This window comes from Bos indicus, chromosome 27 (assembly GCF_029378745.1).
Source record: "Bos indicus isolate NIAB-ARS_2022 breed Sahiwal x Tharparkar chromosome 27, NIAB-ARS_B.indTharparkar_mat_pri_1.0, whole genome shotgun sequence".
In the NCBI taxonomy this organism is placed as follows: domain Eukaryota; kingdom Metazoa; phylum Chordata; class Mammalia; order Artiodactyla; family Bovidae; genus Bos; species Bos indicus.
Window position 1 is genome coordinate 36,482,529 of NC_091786.1, and position 21,062 is coordinate 36,503,590.

General features: G+C 48.9%; 1 protein-coding gene across 2 annotated transcripts; it reads left to right on the forward strand.

Annotated features, from left to right (window-relative positions):
• The first annotated feature begins 397 nt into the window (after positions 1 to 397).
• GINS4 (GINS complex subunit 4) lies at positions 398 to 14,921 on the forward strand. Of its 2 annotated transcripts, XM_019953627.2 has the most exons (8): positions 398 to 571; positions 1,574 to 1,688; positions 6,702 to 6,788; positions 7,859 to 7,972; positions 10,995 to 11,092; positions 11,249 to 11,337; positions 13,689 to 13,779; positions 13,871 to 14,921. In XM_019953627.2, the coding sequence occupies exons 2-8, from the start codon at positions 1,593 to 1,595 to the stop codon at positions 13,965 to 13,967; spliced, it is 672 nt and encodes a 223-aa protein (XP_019809186.2). In that variant the 5' UTR covers positions 398 to 571; positions 1,574 to 1,592; the 3' UTR covers positions 13,968 to 14,921. The 2 variants fall into 2 exon arrangements, with proteins under 2 accessions (XP_019809186.2, XP_070637575.1); XM_070781474.1 differs by lacking the exons at positions 398 to 571; positions 1,574 to 1,688 and adding an exon at positions 3,254 to 3,823.
• The last annotated feature ends 6,141 nt before the right edge of the window (positions 14,922 to 21,062 follow it).

Genomic DNA, 21,062 nt, shown 5'->3' on the forward strand with positions numbered 1-21,062 from the left:
GCCCCGGCAGAGACGCGGGAGCCAGAAGGGTGGGGAAGACGACCCTAAAGGTGGAAGCGGCCTGATCTAACTAACACAGTGCACCTCCCTGCCGCCCGGGCTCGGCCAGAGCACACGCGGGCGCCTGTGCCAGGTGGCGCGAAGACTCACGCCGCCCGATTCCTCAGCTGCGGGGGCCGGGCGCCCCCTGCCGACGGCCCATGGGCTGTGCGAGCTGGGGCCGCACGCCGGACCCTGACAGAGGTGGGCGGGGCGCAGCGGGACCCGCCCCCCGCCGCCTCCATTAGGGAAGGGGCGGGGAAAGCGGGCCGCGGGCACGCAGGCCCCACTCCCAGGGTGGGCGGGGCCTCCTGGCCGTGATTGGACAGCGTCGCTAGTGCGCGGTGACGTTGCACCTGGACGGGAAGTGTCAGAGAGGAGCGCGGGATCTGCGAAGTGAACGCTCTGGTCTGTTTGGGAAGCGGCTCGAGCCAAGCGTTCCGCGGCCGGTTGCTCCTCGGGCTGCTTCCCGCGAGCGTCCTGCCGTCGCTGCCCGCCGATTCGGAGGGCCTCGCAGCCTGCCCCGACCCGGGTGAGCGTTCGCGTAGGCCCACTGGAAGCGCGCTCGCCGCGTGTCTGTGTGTGTGTGTGTGTGTGTGTGTGTGTGTGTGTGTATGTGCGCGTGCGTCTGGGGGGAGGCGGTGACCCTATGCCCGCGATGCCAGGAGGGGAGCAGGGAGGAATGTGCTTTCGGAATCCCTGAGGCTCCAAGAAAGCTGAGCGCCGAAGATTTGTTGCTTTTTAAGTGTGGTGTTGGAGAAGAGTCTTGAGAGTCCCTTGGACTCCAAGGAGATCCAACCAGTCCATCCTAAAGAAAATCAGTCCTGAGTGTTCATTGGAAGGACTGATGCTGAAGCTGAAACTCCCATATTCTGGCCACCTGATGCGAAGAGCTGACTCATTCATTTGAAAAGATCCTGATGCTGGGAAAGATTGAAGGTGGGAGAAGAAGGGGACGACAGAGGATAAGATGGTTGGATGGCATCACTGAGTCAATGGACATGAGTTTGGGTACTCTCCGGGAGTTGGTGATGGACAGGGAGGCCTGGCATGCTGCAGTCCATGGGGTCGCAAAGAATCGGACACGACTGAGCGACTGAACTGACTGAATTGACTGAGGCTCCAAGGATGCGACCACGTCTCCATCACCCATCTTCCTAAGCCTCTGAGTCACTGACCGGCCAGATCATTGTGTCCCCAGCCCTGAGAGGTGCCATGATTAATATTAGAGCCGAAGCCAGTGCAGCCACTGCGGAAAGGACCTCCTCCTGGAAGGCAAACAGATGTGATTGGTGCTCTATTCAGCGAGCACGTGGAAACCCTTATAAGGAGTGACGGCTTTGAGAAATTGATCCCTGACCTAAGATTTGAAGGAAGAGGCAACGCATTACAAAACCAAAGCCAGTGAACTCTCTGGCCACTGCCAAAGAGCGTCTACAATCCACGTAAACCTCTTTTTCCCAGGTACCATAGTTGCGTGTTCTTGCAAATAAATACAAACACACAGCATAATATGGGTTCTTTTATTTATTAGGTTCCTGGTTTCAGAGAAGATGGCAGAGGAAGCAGACCTCTTGGGACAGGACTCTGATGGGGACAGTGAGGAGGTGATCCTGACCCCTGCAGAGCTCATCGACCGGCTGGAGCAGGTAAGCAGCCCACATGGAATCCCCCTGCTGCAAGCGCAGCCTCTTTAGCTAGTCCAGCGCTGCAAATGTCAGGATTCAAGAAATGAGGGGATGGAATTCAAGGCTTCTTAGAAGAGAAGAGACTGTGTCTTACCATCTCCACAGAAGCAGGAAGTATAGGCACAGCCAGATAGAAACTTCATAATGTCGAACACAGAATCCTCAGGTGGGTCCAGTAAAGGTCAGCTTTGGGGACAGTTACAAGAACGGTTCACAAAGCAAGGATCTACTTGGTATTTGTGGGGACTACAGAAGTGCCTGATAGAGACTTAAAAGTTCTAGAAAATGCTAAAACACCTTTAGGAGAAAACTGGTCTCATCCTTCCTTTTCCTCCAGTTTCTTTTGCCAACCATTCTGTACATTTCTACTACTTGCCTCAGATCACTCCTGGGATGTTTCTCCTTTTAGTCATAGTCACTGTGGTTTGTTGAGTATTGCTCGTGTGTCAGGGTTCTTTATATTTCTGGTCTCATGAAGCCTTGGTAGTTAAAGAGTTCAGACTATCTGTGTTTAAACCCCTCCGTGCCTCTGGCCAGTTTTACAAATGTGGGCAGGTTGTATAGTTTGTGTCCAGCACGCCCTTGACTATAAGGCGGAGGTAATGGTAGTGGCTGCCTCATGGAGTTGTTGTGAGGACTGGGTGACATAACGTGCGTGAAGTACTGAGTGTAGACTGAGGTGTGTGAAGGGCTCACTGAGTGTCAGCCGTGAGCAGTAATGCTCTTCACAACCCCCTGAGGGAGGTACTGTGTTATCTCCGTTCCGCAGATGAGGAAACTGGAGCTTCGCGATGAGAGGTGTAGAGTAACTCGCCAGGGCCACAGACAGCATCAGAGCCAGGAAGTGACCCAGGTCTCTCTGATTCAGTCCACCTGCTGCCTTATTGCTGTCCCTGCAATTGCCCCCTTTCCAGAACTCTCTTGTGTCTGTTACTTTAGGATTCTTCATTCTCCCCTGCCCTACATGCCATTGTGAGTGACAAAACCCAAGGAACGTAATTTTAACCAGTCAGGGAATTCCCCTTATTTCTGTTTTGTATATGAGAAACCCTGGAGCAGCCAGGTGAGGCTTTCTAGTTTAATAAAAATCCTGGGGAAGGTCTTATGAAGACTCTTCGTAAGTGTTAGTAGAGATTCTATCAGCTTATTTGGGTTGCAATTTCCAAGTTTTAGAAATGTTACATAATCTTCCCCACATCCTAATTCTTATAGATCTCATTAGTGCTGAACCAGTGCTTTCTTATATCTCAATTCTTTGTATATGCATTCTTTTCAAATGTATTAAACAAACAAAAATCCTTGAAAAAATAAATTCTATCACAAACCTTTTTAAGAATCTGGTGAAAACTCTGGCACTTCCTCCCAGAGCAATGCACGTGTACACTCACAAAGAATTGTGCATATACTATCTGGAGATTCACAGACACCCTGAAAATTTCAGACCCAGTGAGATATCACTCATACCCATCAGATGGGCAGAAATGAAAATGGTGAACAGTAGGGAGTGTTGGCAAGAGTGTAGAGCCTTTGGCACACTTGTAAACCCACTCCAGTATTCTTGCTTGGAAAACCCCATGGACAGAGGAGCCTGGCGGGCTACAGTCCTTGGGGTTGCAGAGTCAGACAGGACTGAGCGACTGACGCGTTCCCTTTCATACCACGGTGGATGTGAAACGTGGTACTGTCACTTTAAAAAATAACTTGTCATTTTCTGTTGAAGAAGGCACACATATCCCATGGCCCAATTATTCTCTTCTCAGGTGCATACCTAGAGGAAGGGATATACACATAAAGGGGGAAAAAGAGTAGGAAGATGGATAAAAGCTCCTGCCGCCGCAGAGATAGCTCTCAGGAGCATCATGTAGAAAAGCAAACGATGGTTGCTAAGGAAACTGTACAGCTCAGACCCCTGCCAGGCTGTTGTCCAGGGCGGAGCTGGCCAGCATGGCGGCCGCACAGGCCGAGGCTCCGCAAGGGCCCGGATGCTGCCCCCGGTCCTCGGGGACAGCGGGGCCCCAGACCGATGGCTTCTGAGTGTCCTCAGGGCTCCTCGGAAGGCAACCCAAGGACGGTGGATCTGACGGCCTCGGCAGGGGGTGAGCAGGAATTGCACCCGGGGCCTGAGGCTCTCCTGCAGTGATGCCCTGTGGGCGGCCGACCGCCTGGACAGCCGCTGTGTGGGGTGGCCCGACCGGCCACTGGTGAGCACGGCTCCAGGAGCCCGTGTAGGATACTCCTGAATGCTTGTAGTAAAAAAAAGATTTCAAACTTATTGCCTAAAACACAGAGTTTCTCATCTTAACGGTCGTGTGAGTTTGCTAAGGCTGCCTAACAAGTACCTGGGCGGGGCGGCTCCAACAGCAGAAGCGTGTCTTCTGCCTTCTAGAGGCTCCTCTGTCTGAGAGAAGCTCAGGGGCTGACACGCTCGGTCTCCCCTGCGGCCCCGCTCCTGGCCTTGGAGACGACTGTCTCCGTGTCCTCACGTGCTCTTTCCTCCCTGGAGATAATTTCACACAGAGAGTGAACGTCCACGAAGAAGAGAAGGCGCCCACGGACTGACCCTCGAGTCGCTCCGAATCCGCCTCCTACTCTTCTGCAAGGACACCGGCCACATTGGATTAGGGCGCCCCCTAACGACCGCATTTTAACCTCTGGTTTAACCAGTTTGTCCTTCAGCAGCTTAAGGCAGAAAATGAAGATCATGGCATCTGGTCCCATCACTTCATGGCAAATAGATGGGGAAACAGTGTCAGACTTTATTTTTTTGGGCTCCAAAATCACTACAGATGGTGACTGCAGCCATGAAATTAAAAGACACTTACTCCTTGGAAGAAAAGTTATGACCAACCTAGATAGCATACTGAAAAGCAGAGACATTACTTTGCCAACAAAGGTCTGTCTAGTTAAGGCTGTGGTTTTTCCAGTGGTCATGTGTGGACGAGAGAGTTGGACTGTGAAGAAAGCTGAGCGCCGAAGAATTGATGCTTTTGAACTGTGATGTTGGAGAAGACTCTTGAGAGTCCCTTGGACTGCAAGGAGATCCAACCAGTCCATTCTGAAGGAGATCAGCCCTGGGATTTCTTTGGAACGAATGATGCTAAAGCTGAAACTCCAGTACTTTGGCCACCTGATGTGAAGAGTTGACTCATTGGAAAAGACTCTGATGCTGGGAGGGATTGGGGGCAAGAGGAGAAGGGGACGACAGAGGATGAGATGGCTGGATGGCATCACTGACTCAATGGACGTGAGTCTGAGTGAAATCCGGGAGTTGGTGATAGAAAGGGAGGCCGGGCGTGCTGCAATTCATGGGGTGGCAGAGTCGGACACGACTGAGCGACTGAACTGAACTGAACTGAGCTTAAGTCTTGCCCGATTCTTCTCAGGCCTCCTGTCCTTTATCTCCCAGAGTTTGCTCAGAGTCGTGTCCGTTGAGTCAGCAACGCCATCTTAACCTAACTACCTCTTTACAGACCTCATCTCCAAAGACCTTCTGAGGCGCTGGGAGTGAGGACTTTAACATATAAACTGAGCAGTGGAGGCGGGCACATTTCCTCCCAGTAATAGTGACAAACAGATTGTCGTTAAAATTTTTTCAAAGTCATTTCAAACACAGAACTGGATTTTAAAGGACTGAACTTAAACACTAGATTTTCACTAAAAATTTTGACAAGATTTTATTTGGACGTTTTGTACTAGTATAAACTTCCCCTAGTGTTATGTATTTTTATTATCATGATTTCATACTGTACATGAGAAATCTCCCCACATCTCCTCCATTTTGCCCAGCGTACCATACAAACATTGTCTTTTCTTTGAGTGCCCTGTCATGGGAAGGTTGTTAAGCACCGTGTAGAGATACAAACAGATGTAGTGAAATGACAGAAAATTAAACCCTAAATTCAGGTTAATGATCACCTTTGAGGAGGGAGGGAGAGAGGCAAGGGGACTTATAAAAAGATGGTATTCTTTAGTGAAGTTATGTGCACTCAGCTGTTTACCGCTGTTTTTCATTTTATGTATTTCATAAATTTTTTTTTTACCTATTCAGTGTATATTAAAGTCAGTTAAAAGAAAAACTCCTGCTGTAAGTCCTTACTGACAGTTTGATCTTTTCTCATTCATTATGCTGCTTGAAAATACAGACCCTCTTTCTGGTTAGTTTTATATATCTGCAAACTATTCCAGAAGCCTAAACACCTGAAAAACAAAAAAGAAAAAAGAAAAAATTTTGCTGTAGTAGCAATAGCCAGTATTTAATAATGCTTCTGGATGGTGATGACTGGAGAAACAGAGGCTGAGGGTGTCAAAATGGATAAATGGAGCTTGCCTGGCCTGTAATTCTGAGCTATGCTAAAACTAAATTTTCTGTGATTGAAAGATAAGTGCGGGTTCCTCAGCCCCCTGCGGGTATTTCAGTTCCCTAAGCCTTGGTGGTTTTTGAAGTGTACCAAGCATCTGGGCCTGAGTCATAAATTAGGGATTTAACCTCTTGTTCCACAACTGCGTAACAGATGAGTTTCCATTTTCATCTGTGATCCTTTGTACTCTTATGCAGTTAGCAAATAACATAAAAGGATACCTGAATCCGTTTCCTCTCAGATATTGTAGTGATAAGTGAAAAAGTATTTGTAAAGTGCACCAAGCTTCAGGAAGGAAGAGATGGGAGGTTTGTAGAGCTCATCTTCATCTTTCAGGATGGAAGGGTGCTAGTGCCCCCTGGTGGGCAATGTCGGGTATAGACCTGTGGACACCACGTGGGGTTCCTCTCAGCTGTAAGTGTGCTAGGGACACAGGCTTCCCACTAAAGGAAATAAAGAAGCCGTCATTAAACATAACTTGTCTTCAAAGCACTCCCAGTATTTCTAACTGGTCGTTTTCTTTGCTGAGGTCGCTGTGATTTTAGGGGTATGTGCTGACTCACAGGGTTATTTTGCTCCATGGTGAGTAATGCTCTGTTTTGGCTTTGTCTCTTAGGCTTGGATGAATGAAAAGTTTGCCCCTGAGCTGCTGGAAAACAAGTCTGAAATCGTAGAATGTGTCATGGAGCAGCTGGAACACATGGTAAGCAGTGCCTGCCTCAGGGTCCAAAGGAGAGACCCTTAGGAGGTGTTTGAGCGCAGTGAAAGTCTGAGAGCAAATCTGTTTTGTTGGGTCCAGCCTAGTTTGGGGTTTTTTGTTTTTTAGTTTTTTTAATGTTAAATTCCTTATCTATGCTTACAAAGCCTGGGAGCTCCTGGGAACATCTGGACGTCAGCTTCCCATGATACCCCAGGGATGTCAGCTTCTGAAAACCTGTTCTCAGCCTTCCCACGTTTGTGCATGAGAACAGCTGACAAGTGCAGGGCAGGGGCCACCCCTCCCAGCATGCCCCCCAGGCCGCCGGCCCCTGGGTGCCCTCCTCTCTACGTTCCTTACCAGCCTGGCCCTGTAGCCTCTAAGTGTGTTGTTGTTTAACCGCAAAGTCGTATCCGACTCTCTTGTGACCCCGTGGACTGTAGCCCGCCAGGCTCCTCTGTCCGTGGGAGTGGGTTGCCATTTCCTTCTCCAGGACATCTTCCCAACCCAAGGGTCGAACCCACGTCTCCTGCATTGGCAGGCAGATTCTTTACCACTGCCACACCAGGGAAGCCCCCTGAGTATGTGGTCCTCGGCTTAGATGAGCCAGTTTCAGCCACTACCAGCCTCAGGCTAGCTTTAAAACGTTGGTATTTTACAGGTTCTCAACTGGTGTTTTCACATTGCTTTTAAGACCCGTTAGACATTTCTTACCTGCTGTATTATCTAGTTTACACTTGGGTTGGAGTTCTTCGGGTTGGAGTTCTTCTGACTGACCAAATTCAGATTCTATTGAAATGGTCTTTTTCTAAAAGTGAATGAGTACTGCTTGCACTGTGTCATGAGCTTGTGGTCACGTATTGTTTGTATAATTAAGAGATGAGAAGAAGATGAGAGCTCTTACACAGGGAGTATTTTGTCCTCCTCTGACCTCAGTGTAGCCTCCGAGTCCTCGGTGTTGCCAATGATGACGGTCCTCGCAGACCGCAGGCAGATTGAACAAAAAAACGTTCTTAGTCTTTGACTCTCGTTTTTTTTTTTTTTTTCTTTACAAACTTCTTTTTCTCTCTGAACAGGAAGAAAATCTCAAGAGGGCCAAGAAGGGGGACCTGAAGGTCAGCATCCATCAGATGGAGATGGAGCGGATCCGCTTTGTCCTGAGCAGCTACCTGCGCTGTCGGCTCATGAAGGTCGGGGAGCCTGTCGTGGGGGCTGAGGGTCCTGGGTGGGGGCTGGGAGCGTCCCGGGCCTGGAAGCACTCCCCAGGCCCCACGTCAGGGGAGCCAGAGTCAAGAGGGCGACAGATTGTCCTGGAGGAGCAGACGAAAGGCGCGGGTGGCCGTCGGCCTCCTCCTCCGGGGACACTTTCAGTCTGCCTGCTGCGAGAATGGCGCCCCCTGGAGTGACCGCGGGGCAGTGCTGAGGGTGGAGGTGTTGGAAGGGGCTGAACAGACTACTGACCAGAGGGGACCTCGTCTTGAGAAGTGTTTTGCGTGTCGTTCAGGCAGTGTCATGTGGACCGTGATAATGACATGCAGCTGTATCTGACTTATAAAAACAGAACTGCAAAAATTCTTACTCAGTGTTTTGTATGATGTCTGTTTTAACCCTGGGAGGTTCTTACCTCCTTGAAGATTCTTCTCATTTGGTTCCACTTGTCCTCTTAGTTACGACAAAGCAAATACGGCTGATTCTTGACCAGCATAGGTGTGAAGCGCACAGGTCCACTGATACACGGATCTTTTCAGTAAATATGTGCTATAAACGTGGTCCACGGTTGAGGCATCTGCAGGTGCAGAGCCTTGGATACGGAGCACCAACTGCAAAGTTATTCAAGGAGTTGGGGTCGAAGGTGTGGTTCCCCCAAACCCCCTGTTGTTCAGGGATCACCATGATCCCCGATGTACCATCTTCCACGTGCGGTCACTTCCAATTCTGAGGACCGCTCACAAAGGCTCATCAGAGTCCTCTCAGTTAAACATTTCAGCCATTTATTTCCCTTAACTCTCCTGATCTCTTCCCTAAAACATTTGTCAGTATTCTCCTTAAATTATCCCACCTGTAACAGAACATGGAATTCCTCTTGTCATTTGGTCGCTTGTGTGAAAAGCAGGATGGTCACTTCCCTTCTCCTGGACATCAGACTGGGAGTAATGCCACCCGGGGTTGCATGGCGTCTCTGATGGTGACAGCCTGGGTTCATTCTGCACTTACCATGAGTGCCAGCCTCTTATGTAATTTTTCAGCTGTCATGATTATTACCCCTTCCTGTCACTGTCCTATATTTGCATGGCTTGATTTTTGATCCTTCCATGTAGAGCTCAAAACTTGTCCCTCTTAAGCTTCTCCTTATTAAGCTGGGCAGTTCCCTGGTCTCTGGATCTCGATCTCGTCACCTAGTTTATTCGTTATCTCCGCAAGTTTGATGAGTGTGTCATCAGAGGTCTTACGTGGCTCGTTAATAGGACTGGGCCAGAGTCAGACATGGGTCCCCTGGGCCTTCCCCGTGGGTCAGCATCCGTCACTGAACCGGTGTTGAGTTGTCTATGAGTCTCTAGCCTGTACTGTCACCGGTCTCCCCACCCCTGCTCCAGCTTGTCCACAAAGGCATCAGAGACAGTACCGCCTGTTTGGAACAAATTGAGACACACAGCCTGCCTCTGCCCACCTTCAGCTACCAGGCCGCTCAGTTTTCTGTGTGTGTGGTTGGGTGAATCCTCTTCACGGTCACCAGTCACTTTCCTATGAGTTCACAAACTATCTTTTCCAGTATTTATTCAAATACAATAACACGTACGACCTGAAGGACCCTGATCTGTGTTGACGATCCCCCTCCTCCTTTGTATATTTGAAAATCAGGAAACGCGCCTGCCTCTTATCTTTCCCACCCCTTCTGAGCTCAGTGACTGAGATTCTGAAATGGTAAGCATTCTAGTGCAGCAGCAATGACAGTCCACATGAAGACGGGAGACACACTTAGGCCCCGTACACATGTGAATTTAACTCCTCCTACAAGACAGTGGTTCTGAGCTGGAAGACCTCACCCCTTTGAGGATAAATGCTGCCTTCCCTCGGCCTCCAGCTCCTCCTCTTGCAAAAGGCATTTCCGTGGCCCAGGTGATCTTGACAGCCTTGACCCCAAACAAGAGACTGCCCTTCTGGTTCCTGACCACGCAGCTCTCTGCAGCTTTTAGCTTTGTTGTCCTGTTTTCTGGTAGTTCTTAGCGTTTTCCAAGCCTCACCCATTTGTGGACTTTATCCTTGCCAGTGATACTCTCTGATTCGAGCGTCACTCCTCTGCAGCTCGTATGTTCTGTGTCTGTCTGTCCCGCCCCTGTGTCTGCTTCGTCTCGCAGAAGGACAGCTGTACAGCTACACGGAAATGCTGGCTGCAGCCCCATCCTGCCTCTTAAACTCCATTTCCGCTTGTCTCTCCAGAGTTTCCTTCATGAAACCCTTTCACCCTTTTTAAACTGTCTTGCTTTTTCAAGCCCTGGTCTTCCCTCCGAATTCTCTGAAACCTGCCTTCTTGAAGTGTGGCAGGTAGGTCTTATGATTAGCAAGAGGCTCAACCATGAAGACCCACCTTTTTTTTTTTTTCCTGTTTTTGGCCGCACGTGGTATGCAGGATCCTAGTTCCCCGACCAGGGATTGAACCTGTGCCCCTTGCAGTGGAAGCAGGAGTCTTAACCGGTGGACCACCAGGGAAGTCCCAAGTCTTGCCTTATTTATTACTTATTTTTGACTCTGCTGGTTCTTCACTGCTGTGCAGGCTGCTCTCTAGTCGTGGAGACTGGGGGCTGCTCTCTAGTTGCGGTTCGAGGTTCTTGTTGCAGTGGCTTCTATTGTCACAGAGCACGGGCTCTAAGACTTGAGAGTTTCAGTAGCCAGCTCAGTAGTTGCGGCTCCCAGGCTCTAGAGCCACAAGCTCAACAGTTGTGGCACCCGGGCTTAGCTGCCCCGCGGCATGTGGGATCTTCCTGGACCAGGGATCGAACTTGTGTCTCCTGCGTTTTGGCAGGCAGATTCTTTACCACTGAACCACCAGAGAAGCCCAAGACTCACCGTTTTTAAAGTCACTTTCTAGATTAACCCCCGCCTGTCTCAGGAGACTTGTCTGTGTGCCGCTGGAATCAGACAAGACGTTTGATGACCCACTTTGTCAAACTAACTGATGGCGTGAAGCGTTGACAGGTGTTTCCTGTCCCGCAGATAGAGAAGTTTTTCCCTCACACCCTTGAAAAGGAGAAGACCCGCCGAGAGGAGGAGCCTCCCATCCTTTCTCCGGAGGAGTTTGTCTTTGCCAAAGAGTGAGCCGGCGCGGACCCGCCTTTATCCCCCCGGGCGTGGAGCGTGGGTTGCGTGGTTGCGTCCCCGAGGCCAGTGGCAGGGCCCCTGTTGTGGGTCTGGGGGCCCCGGCGGCTCCGCCGGGTGTGTCGTCACGGCGTTGGGTGTGTGTGTTTCAGGTTCCTGGCTAACACAGAGACCTATCTGAAGGACACGGCCTTAAAGCACATGCCTCCCAATCTACAGAAGGTGGATCTCTTGAGGACAGGTGAGCAGAACACTCGCTTCACTCTCTTCCCTCGAACGAAGGAAAATAAATATGTAGACAGATGAGCAGAAAAGAGACAGAGAGGAAGGGTTCTGGGTTAAAAACCAAGAATCGTTAAAAGCAGGTACCAGGGTAGCCATTTGTAGCCATTTGAGCATCACTTTTGTCTTCTTCTGGTTCGGAGGAAATTCTCCAAATGTAGACTCAGCCTCGTGGTATATTCAGTTACCTCCTGGGCATCCACGCTGTGCTGGGCTCTTTTGGGCATGGAAGCAGCCAAGGTCTCTGTTTTCTGGGCGGGGGTGAGGTGGGTGGGAGGGGCAGCCTCTCCTTCACAGATTCCAGGCTGTGCAGGGCCTGTCTCCCCACTCTGGGGATAGGGGGGATGTTGGCTAGGAGGCCTCCAGGGTGTCCCTCAGGGCTCCTGATCTTTATTTGTGAGCAATTTCCAGGCTAAGGAAGGGAACAGAACTGAGGTGGAAAGAGAAGAGGCACAGCCATCACCCCCTCACTCAGTCCCCCCAAGAGTCTGCTGAGCAGAGGGGCAGGGGTCCTGGGGGTAACTCCTGAGGTCGGCTCAGCCAGCGGGGGCCCTGGCACGTAGGCTCCAGTCCACACCTCATCTTTGCCAGCTCCCTGTCTCCGTGCAGGACCTCCCAGGGGGCCTGGAGTCCAGGCCCACAAACTGAGGCTAGGACAGCCCACCTTGAATGTTCCCCCCCAATTACGTCTCTCCCCGACCCAGTCTGGGGGCCACGCTGTGAACCCTGCTGCAGGGGGCCGGCGACTTAGCTCTGGCTGCCATACTCAGTTCTGTCTGAACAGCAGGCATGGATTCTTGCGTAGATCCAGAGGCCAGAGTCGATGGTCAAGCGTGCTGACAGCATGGGGCCCCCCAGGCATCTCCCCTTGGCCTGCCACACACACACACTCCAGTGTCCGTCCCGCTTCTTATCGGGACACCAGTCAGATTGGATTAGGGCCCCACCCTAATGGCTTCATTTTAGCCCTTTAAAGGCCATGTCTCCAAATCTGTTCTGTCCTGAAGTTCTGGGGCTCAGGGCTTCAACATGTAAATTTGGGGGGACACAATTCCAGGAGCAAGCCCAGCCCAAGCAGGGTTTGTGGAACTCTGAACTGGTCATTTTGGAGAACCTGCCTGAGGGACACAGAAGGCCCACTCCCTGTCCAGTTCAGCCTCTTTGTCTGCACATATGAGTAGAGTGGGGGCCACGAACCTCATCCCTGCCCAGCACTATCTGTCGTGTCCACTGGGTTCAAGCAGCTGGGAACCACCGATGGGCCTGTGTCGATTCCTGAGCTGGCCCAGGCCTTGCCTTCTACTTGTTGCTGGTCAGCACCTCCTGACACTCAAGCGTTGCTTGTCTTAGGTCCCTTCCAAGGACCAGAGCCAGGCTCCCAGGACTGGAGCTGTGCAGGGGGCAGCCTGCCCTGGGCAGATCAGAGCCTGGCTCACTCAGCCCAGATGCCCTGAGTCCCCCTCAGGCCCCTGGAGCATGGAAACCCTGCTGGCAGGGTCAGGGAAGGTTGTCGTAACCTAACATCCTTTGAGGGTTTCCTCGAATCAGCAGCTGCCCAGTGGGCCCAGCTGACTCTGCTGATGTTGGAGTCTCTGGAGGTCCAGAACCCGGGAGCAGCCCAGGGGACTTGTGCCTGACTTTTGCAGCCAGTTATCCTCAGCCTTCTCAGTGGACAGGGAACCACGGGCAGCCCCACACCTGAGCTGGGCCCTGAACACTGAGTGGTCCAGCAGGTTCTCTGGACCCCACTGGGTGGTGGGGCTCTCTGCTGGCAGTGCAGGGCTGGAGGAGCAGCCGGCTCTGGGCTCTTCCTGACGAGGTGTGGCTGGTGGAGGAGGAGGGGAACCAGCCTAACCTATGATCAATGGAGGGACATGGAGGGCAGCTTCCAGCAGTGGCCTGGGTTCCTCAGCCTGACGTCCAAGGCCATCACCGTGTGACCCCATCTCCCTGACATCCCAGCCTCCCGCCCTCTCCACAGATCTGTTTTCTGGCTCCGTTCTCATGCTGTGTCCTCCTGAGACTCTCAGGCATGTTTCTCTCCAGTGGTCCTTACTCCTTCCTCCCAGGCTTCCACTTATCTTAAGACCTCTCCACTTGTCCAGCGAGCGGGTGCTGAGTGAGACCTTGCAGGAAGTAGGCTGTTTCTAGAAGGAGCCCAGATCTCTCCTCAAATCCATGCAACAACCGCCCCTCCACCATGCTTTCTATCAAGGGTCCCTTCGTGACTGAGGCAGTTAATCTCAGCAGCTCTTCCCTCTTGCTCTTATTAGCTGAGCATTTGTGATGACGTTACCATTCTTCTGGCAGTTCCCAAACCAGACCTAGACGCATACGTGTTTCTGAGAGTGAAAGAGCGGCAAGAAAACATCCTGGTGGAACCAGAAAACGACGAGCAGAGGTGAGTGATGCCTGCGCTGCGGACGGTGGGAAGCAGTCCCACCAGGGCTGCCACTGAGCTGGGCGGGTACAGAGTTCCCTTCCTTTTCCAGGGACTACGTGATCGACCTGGAGGAGGGCTCACAGCACTTGATGCGATACAGAACCGTCGCACCCCTGGTCGCTTCTGGGGCCATACAGCTAATTTAAAACCGGAAATAACTAACTGAGAAATGAGGCCATGGGACCTTAGAAGACACATTTTTGGAAACCCTGCATGCCACCCCGTGCCAAGGACAGCAGTGATCTCGGCGGTGCCGCAGGTCCCTGGGCCATGGAGATCTGCTCAGAGCAGCCCGCTTACTCGTCCTCAGCTCTGCCACTCCAGCCAGAATCAGCAGATGATGGTGCAGCTGTGCTGATCTTGCTGCCGGAGTCACTGAAACCCCCTTGGTGGTGATGTTTGAACTGAGGAAAGTGAGGCCGGGGCAGTTCACAGAAAGCCATCACTGTCTGTGATGAGGGGACCCGTGGGCCCGACCCGACAGCAGCAGGAGCATGTGCTCAGCCCTCCTGGCAGGAAGAGTGTAAATAGCTCCAACCGCCTGGCCGCCCTTTGTGGAAGTCACTGACTCGGGTAAACTCACCTTCTGGAACCTCTCCTCTTGGACTTAAAGCTAACCTGTGTCACGCTTAGCTGAGCCTCACAACCCAACCAATAAACTATTATTAGATCTGGGTTTTGTGGCAGAAGGAGCCGTGGGCAGTTCCCAGCGTGTGGTCTGATGAGGTGCATCCAAGCCGCAGCCTCCGCAGGCCAGCCTGCGGGCCACCTGCCGGCCTGGACCTGGTCAGAGCGGCAGCCGCGCTCCTGCAACCCGCGTTCACTTTCTCCAGGGAAATGGACAGAATGAAACTCAGCGAACGGGCAGTGTCACCCAGGGAGGGATGTACAGACAGCAGATGAACTGTCTTCCCTTGAAACATGATGCAGAGGAACTGGGTTCCAGCCTTTCTTGCTCCCCAGGAAGGCAGGTTCCCATCTACACAATGTAGCCTCGTAGAGTAACCAGTGCGATGTTGCTGCCATTTCCAAGAGAAGACATTCAAGTGAAAGCAGGGGGGAGTGTTTTTTATTCGTTAGTAAAAGCATTTTATATCTCATGCAGTACTTCATTTTCTCCAGAGCATTCTCACCCTTCTCAGCCATTCATTGAAAAACGTTCAGTGAGCAGAGCATGCCGGGTACAGTCCAGTGTGCTGGGGTTCCACCCAGATGAGAGGTTCACTGATTCTGCTAGGTGGGAGCAGTGCCTCATGGAGAATCAGAATAGGGGCTCACCAGCATGCTTAGAGGGGGTGCTCTGAGGGGCTCTCACTAATTTCAGCTAATCTCACTCAGTTAGGCTGAGATTTGAATAACAAGAAGGGGCCAGAGACAGAGCTCAGAGGGAAGGGCTTTCCAGGCAAAGAAAAGGTAGCTTGTGCAAAGGCCCTGTGGCAGAAATGAATTCTGCTGCAGTCAGTGAGGCTGGAAGGCAGTGGCACAGTGGAAAGGGTGCACGTGAGGTCTGCGAGGCGGTCTGGGCCCAGATCACTTCCTGCTTTGGGAGCAAGGACCCCCTGGTCATCCAGCACCCTCAGAAGCAGGCAGGGCTGCTGGTGCGGTGCTGTGCTTAGTCACTCAGTCGTGTCTGACTCTCTGCAACCCCGTGGACTGTAGCCCACCAGGCTCCTCTGTCCATGGGGATTCTCCAGGCAAGAATACCGGAGTGGGTTGTCATGCCCTCCTCCTCTAGGGGCTCTTCCCAATCCAAGGCTCCAACCATGCCTCCCACATTGCAGGCAGATTCTGTAATGTCTGAGCCTCCAGGGAATAGAGGGAAAAGAGGGTTAGCATCTGGCACTGAGTCTGCACCCAGGTCTCCTTCCTCGGGGTCGCCTGCGTGCTCCTGTCCCACCGCTTCCGCTGCTCTGGAGAGGAGAGGACGGAGCTGTGTCGTGTCACCCACTCCTTCCCGCGGTGCCAGGCACACATGGGACGGGCACAGCATGCGTTGCTTCACTTCCTAGGTCACCTGTTCAAAGGAAGACTGGTTTAGATGAGTCATTTCAAAATAAAGGGGAAGTTGAATTTCAAAACCAAGTATAGGGAATCGGTGTGATTTAGTGTGACATTGTCTCTAACGTTTTCAACGTGTGGGGAGCATCTTGCTTTATAGGTAACAGTGCGTCACTGGAAGTGTGACGGGACACCGATTCAGGTAACGGCGTCACACTCTATTACAAGCTTGTCGCCAGCCAGGTCCCTGAGAAGTGCTTGCAGGTCCCTGTCTGAGTTTTCCAGCTGCAGCAAAAGCACGTATCAGCTGTGACCTTGCAGCAAGACCCTGACTATGTTCACTCTGCCCAACTACAGGCTTCCACGCCGCCCTGCACACCCCTGCTGCCTCTGCGAGGGACACGAGTTGACCGTGAAGCTTTCTGGGGCAACTGTTGAATAACAGTGTTATTCACCAGTACTTCAGAAAGATATCCTACGGTATCACCTATATGTGAGATCTAAAAAAAAAAAAAAAAAAAAACTTATTTCCAAAACAGAAATAGACTCACAGGCATAGAAAACACAGGCTACTGAAGGGTAAAGAGGGGTGGGGGAAGTGATAAATTAGGAGGTTGGTAGTAACATATGGTGGGAGGGATTGGGGGCAGGAGGAGAAGGGGACAACAGAGGATGAGATGGCTGGATGGCATCACTGACTCGATGGACGTGAGTCTGAGTGAACTCCGGGAGTTGGTGATGGACAGGGAGGCCTGGCGTGCTGCCATTCATGGGGTCACAAAGAGTCAGACTCGACTGAGCAACTGAACTGAACTGAAGTAACATATGCTTATTACTGTATATAAAACAGATAACCAACAAGGACTGACTATACAGCACAGGGAACTATACTCAATATTTTGTAGTAGCCTATTAGGGAAAAGAATCTGAAGAATGTGTACATGTATAACATATACACACACACACATATATATAACTGAATTGTCGTGCTTGTACACCTGAAACTAGCGCAGTATTGTAAATCAACTATTTCAATTAAAAAATACTTCATGTAATCTCCAGTTCAGTTCAGTTCAGTCGCTCAGTCGTGTCCAACTCTTTGCGACCCCATGAATCGCAGCACGCCAGGCCTCCCTGTCCATCACCAACTCCCGGAGTTCACCCAGACTCACGTCCATCGAGTCAGTGATGCCATCCAGCCATCTCATCCTCTGTCGTCCCCTTCTCCTCCTGCCCCCAATCCCTCCCAGCATCAGAGTCTTTTCCAATGAGTCAACTCTTCGCATGAGGTGGCCAAAGTACTGGAATATTAAGTGATTTATAATGGGAGGCTAAACATTCCAAACATTTGGAATTGTTGAAAATTGATTTTTTTTTGTATTATGATAAAATACATATAGTTGCCATCTTAACCATTTTTAAGTGCACAGTTCAGGGATATTAAATATATTCACCTTGTTGGTATCTATCACCACTCTCCATGCCTGTGACTTTTCATCTTGTAAAACTGAAACTCTACCCGTTAAATAGTAACTCTTTGCCCCCAGTCCTTGGAAACCACCCTGCTGCCTTGTCTTTATGCTTTTGACTACTATAATTACCATGTGATGACAGAGGATGAGATGGCTGGATGGCATCACCGACTCGATGGACGTGAGTCTGAGTGAACTCCGGGAGTTGGTGATGGACAGGGAGGCCTGGCGTGCTGCGATTCACGGGGTCGCAAAGAGTCGGACACGACTGAGCCACTGAACTGAACTGAGCTGAACTGAATTACCATGTTAAGTGGAAGCAAATAGTTTGTCTTTCTGCGACAAGTTTGTCTTTTTGTCTTGGCTTCTTTCCCTTAGCATAATTTCCCCAAGGTTCATCCAGTTTGTGGCACGTGTTGGAAATTCCTTCCTTTTTAAGGCTGAATAATACTCCCTTGTATGGATAGACCATCCATCTGTCAGTGGGCCCTTGGGTTGCTTCCACATTTCAGCTGTTGTGAGTAATGCTGCTGAGAGCATGGATGTGCAAATATCAATATCAGAAGTAGAATTCCTGGGTCATAATGTAATTCTGTTGTTAATTTTTTGAGGAGCCACCACACTCTTCCACAGCAGCTCTACCATTTTGCAAGGTCTCCAGTTTCTCTGCATCCTTGCCTATGCTTGTTTTCTATTTTTTTTTTTTAAATAGTAACCATCCTAATGAATATGGAGTTATATCACTGTAATTTTGCGTTTCTCCAGTGATTCAACATCTTCTATGTGCTTATTGGCTCTTCCTATATCTTCTTTGGAGAAATGTCAAGTGCTTTGTGGCTTTTTTAATTGGGTTGTTTTCATTGATATTGAGTTTTAGGAGTTCAGTATATGTTCTGGATGTTAATCCCTTACCAGATATATGATTTACCAATGCTTTCTTTCATTCTGTGGGTTGCCTCTTTACTCTTTGGATAGTATCTTTTATGCACAATTCTTTAAATTTTGTTCCTCTTTTTCAAGATTCTTTGGTTATGTGGGCTCTTTGAAATTCCATATGAATCTTAAAAGGAGAGATTTTAGGATGGGTTTTTTCTCTTTCTACAAAACATTTTTATAGAGATTGCTTTGAATCTGTAGATCTCTGGGTAGTATTAACATTTTATCAATATTCTCTCTTCTGGCTCATGAACATGCAATGTGTTTTCATTGATTTATGTCTTCTTTTCTTTCTTTCAGCAGTGTCTTGCTGTTTTCATTGTACAAGTCTTTTACCGTCTCAGTTAATTCCTAGATATTTTAGTCTTTTTGATGCTATTGCAAATGGAACTGTTTTCATAATTTCCTTTTCAGATTGTTCATGTATAGAAATGCAATTGGATTTTGTGTGTTGACTTTCTGTCTTGCCACTTTGCTGAATTCATGTTTTAGTTCTAACAACTTTTTTGTGGAGTCTCTAGGGTTTTCTATATATGAGGTCATATCATCTGCAAACATAATTTTATTTGGTGGTAGCGGTGGTGGTTTAGTCACTAAGTCATGTCCAACTCTTACAACTCCATGAACTATAGCCCACTAGGCTCCTCTGTCCATGGGATTCTCCAGGCAAGAATACTGGGGTGGGTTGCCATTCCCTTCTCCAGGGGATCTTCCCAACCCAGGGATTGAACCTGTTTCTGCTGCATTGCAGGCAGATTCTTTACTGACTGAGCCACCAGGGAAGCCTAATTTTACTTAGTCCTTTCCAATTTGAATACCCTTTATTTTCCTTGCCTAAAGGCTCTGGCTAGAACTTCCTGTACTATGGTGAAGAAGTGAAGCCGGGCATTCTGATCTTAGATGAAAAGCTTTCAGTCCTTCACTGTTGAATGTGATGTTTGGTGTGGGTTTTTACATATGGCTTTTATTATATGGGGCTGGTTTCCTTCTCTTCTCATTTTGTTGAGTGGTTTTACTATGAAAGAGTGTTGATTTTTGCCCAATGCTTTTTATACATCAATTGATAAGAGGTTTTGTTTTTTCCTTCACTTGCTATTATAATAATTGTAAAGTTATTACATTGATAGTTTTCCTATGTTGAGCCATCCTTGCATTCTAAGAATAAATTTCACTTAATTGTGGTGTTTAATCCTTTTAATATGCTGTTGAGTTCAGTTTGCTAGTATTTTTTGAGAATTTTTGCATCAATGTTCATAAGGGATGTTGGTCTGTTGTTTCCTTTCTTCTTCTATTATTAAACTATAGTTCATTTACAATGTTGTGTTAATTTCTGCTGTACAGCAATGTGACTCAGTTGAGCACATATCTACATTCTTTTTTGTATTCTTTTCCATTATGGTTTATCCCAGGATATTGAGTATAGATCCCTGTGCTATAGTTTTCTTGTAGTGTCTTTGTCTGGCTTTGGTATAGGGTTATGCTGGCCTCATAGAATGAGTTAAGTTTTTTGGAAAAGTTTGAGAAGGATTGGCATTAGTTCTTTATCTGTTTGGTAGACTTCACAATGAAACCATCAAGTCCGTGGCTGTATTTGGTTGGGAGATGCTTGATTCAGTCCCCTCAGTCGGTATAAAATCTATGCATATTTTCTGCTTCTTTCTGATTTAGTCTTGTGGTTTGTGTTTCTAGGAATTTGTTTTTATTTCATCTAGATCGTCAAATTTTAGGCACACAATTATTCATAGAACTCTTAAAATTCTTTTTATTTCAGTAGAATCTGTAGTCACGTCCCCACTTTCATTTCTGACTTTAGTAATTTGAGTCCTCGCCCTTTTTTTCTTAGTCCATCAAGGTGCAGTTTTGTCCATTTTTTGATCTTTCTGAAGAACTGATTTTTGGGTTCATTGATTTTTCTCTATCGTTTTTCTCGTCTCTATTTTGTTTTTCTCTGCTCTAGACCTAATCATTTCCTTCTTTCTGCTGACTTTGGGTTTAGTTTGTTCTCTTTTTTCTAGCTCCTTAAGTTATAAAGTTACTTTGTTGATTCTCTTTCTTGTTTTTTAGTGTGAGCATTTATCGCTATAAATTGCCCCTCTTAGCAACCCACTCCAGTATTCTTGCCTAGAGAATCCCATGGACAGAGGAACCTGGTGGGCTGCTGTCCATGGGGTTGCGAAGAGTCGGACACGACTGAAGTGACTTAGCAGCAGCAGCAGCAGCAGCAGTACTTTATGAACCACAGGTTTTGGTGTGCTGTGTTTTTCTTTTCATTTGTGTCTAAGTATTTTTTTAAATTTTCCTTGTGACTTCTCTGAGCTGTTGTTTGTTGAAAGGTGTATTATTTAACTTCCATAATTTTGTGAACTTTTAAATTTTACTTTTGCTATTGATTTCCAACTTTACCCTGTTGTGGCCAGAGGAGATACTTTGTATGTTATTTGTCTTTTAAAATTCATTGACACTTATTAATTTGTGGCCTAATATATGGTTTGTTCTAGAAAATGCCCCTGTGCACCTAAGAAGAAAGCGGATGCTGTTGTTGTTGGGTGGAGTCTTCTGTATACGTCTGTAGATCTAGGTGGTTTTCTATAAATCCTCCGTTTTCTTATTTTCTGTTTGTTCTGCCCATTATTGTGAGTGGATATTGGTGTCTTTGGGCTTCCCTGGTAGCTTAGCTGGTAAAGAATACTTCTACAATGGAGGAGACCCTGATTCAATTCCTGGGTCAGAAAGATCCCCTGGAGAAGGGATAGGCTACCCCCTCCAGTATTCATGGGCTTCCCTGGTGGCTCAGGTGGTAAAGAATCCGCCTGCAATGTGGGAGACCTGGGTTCA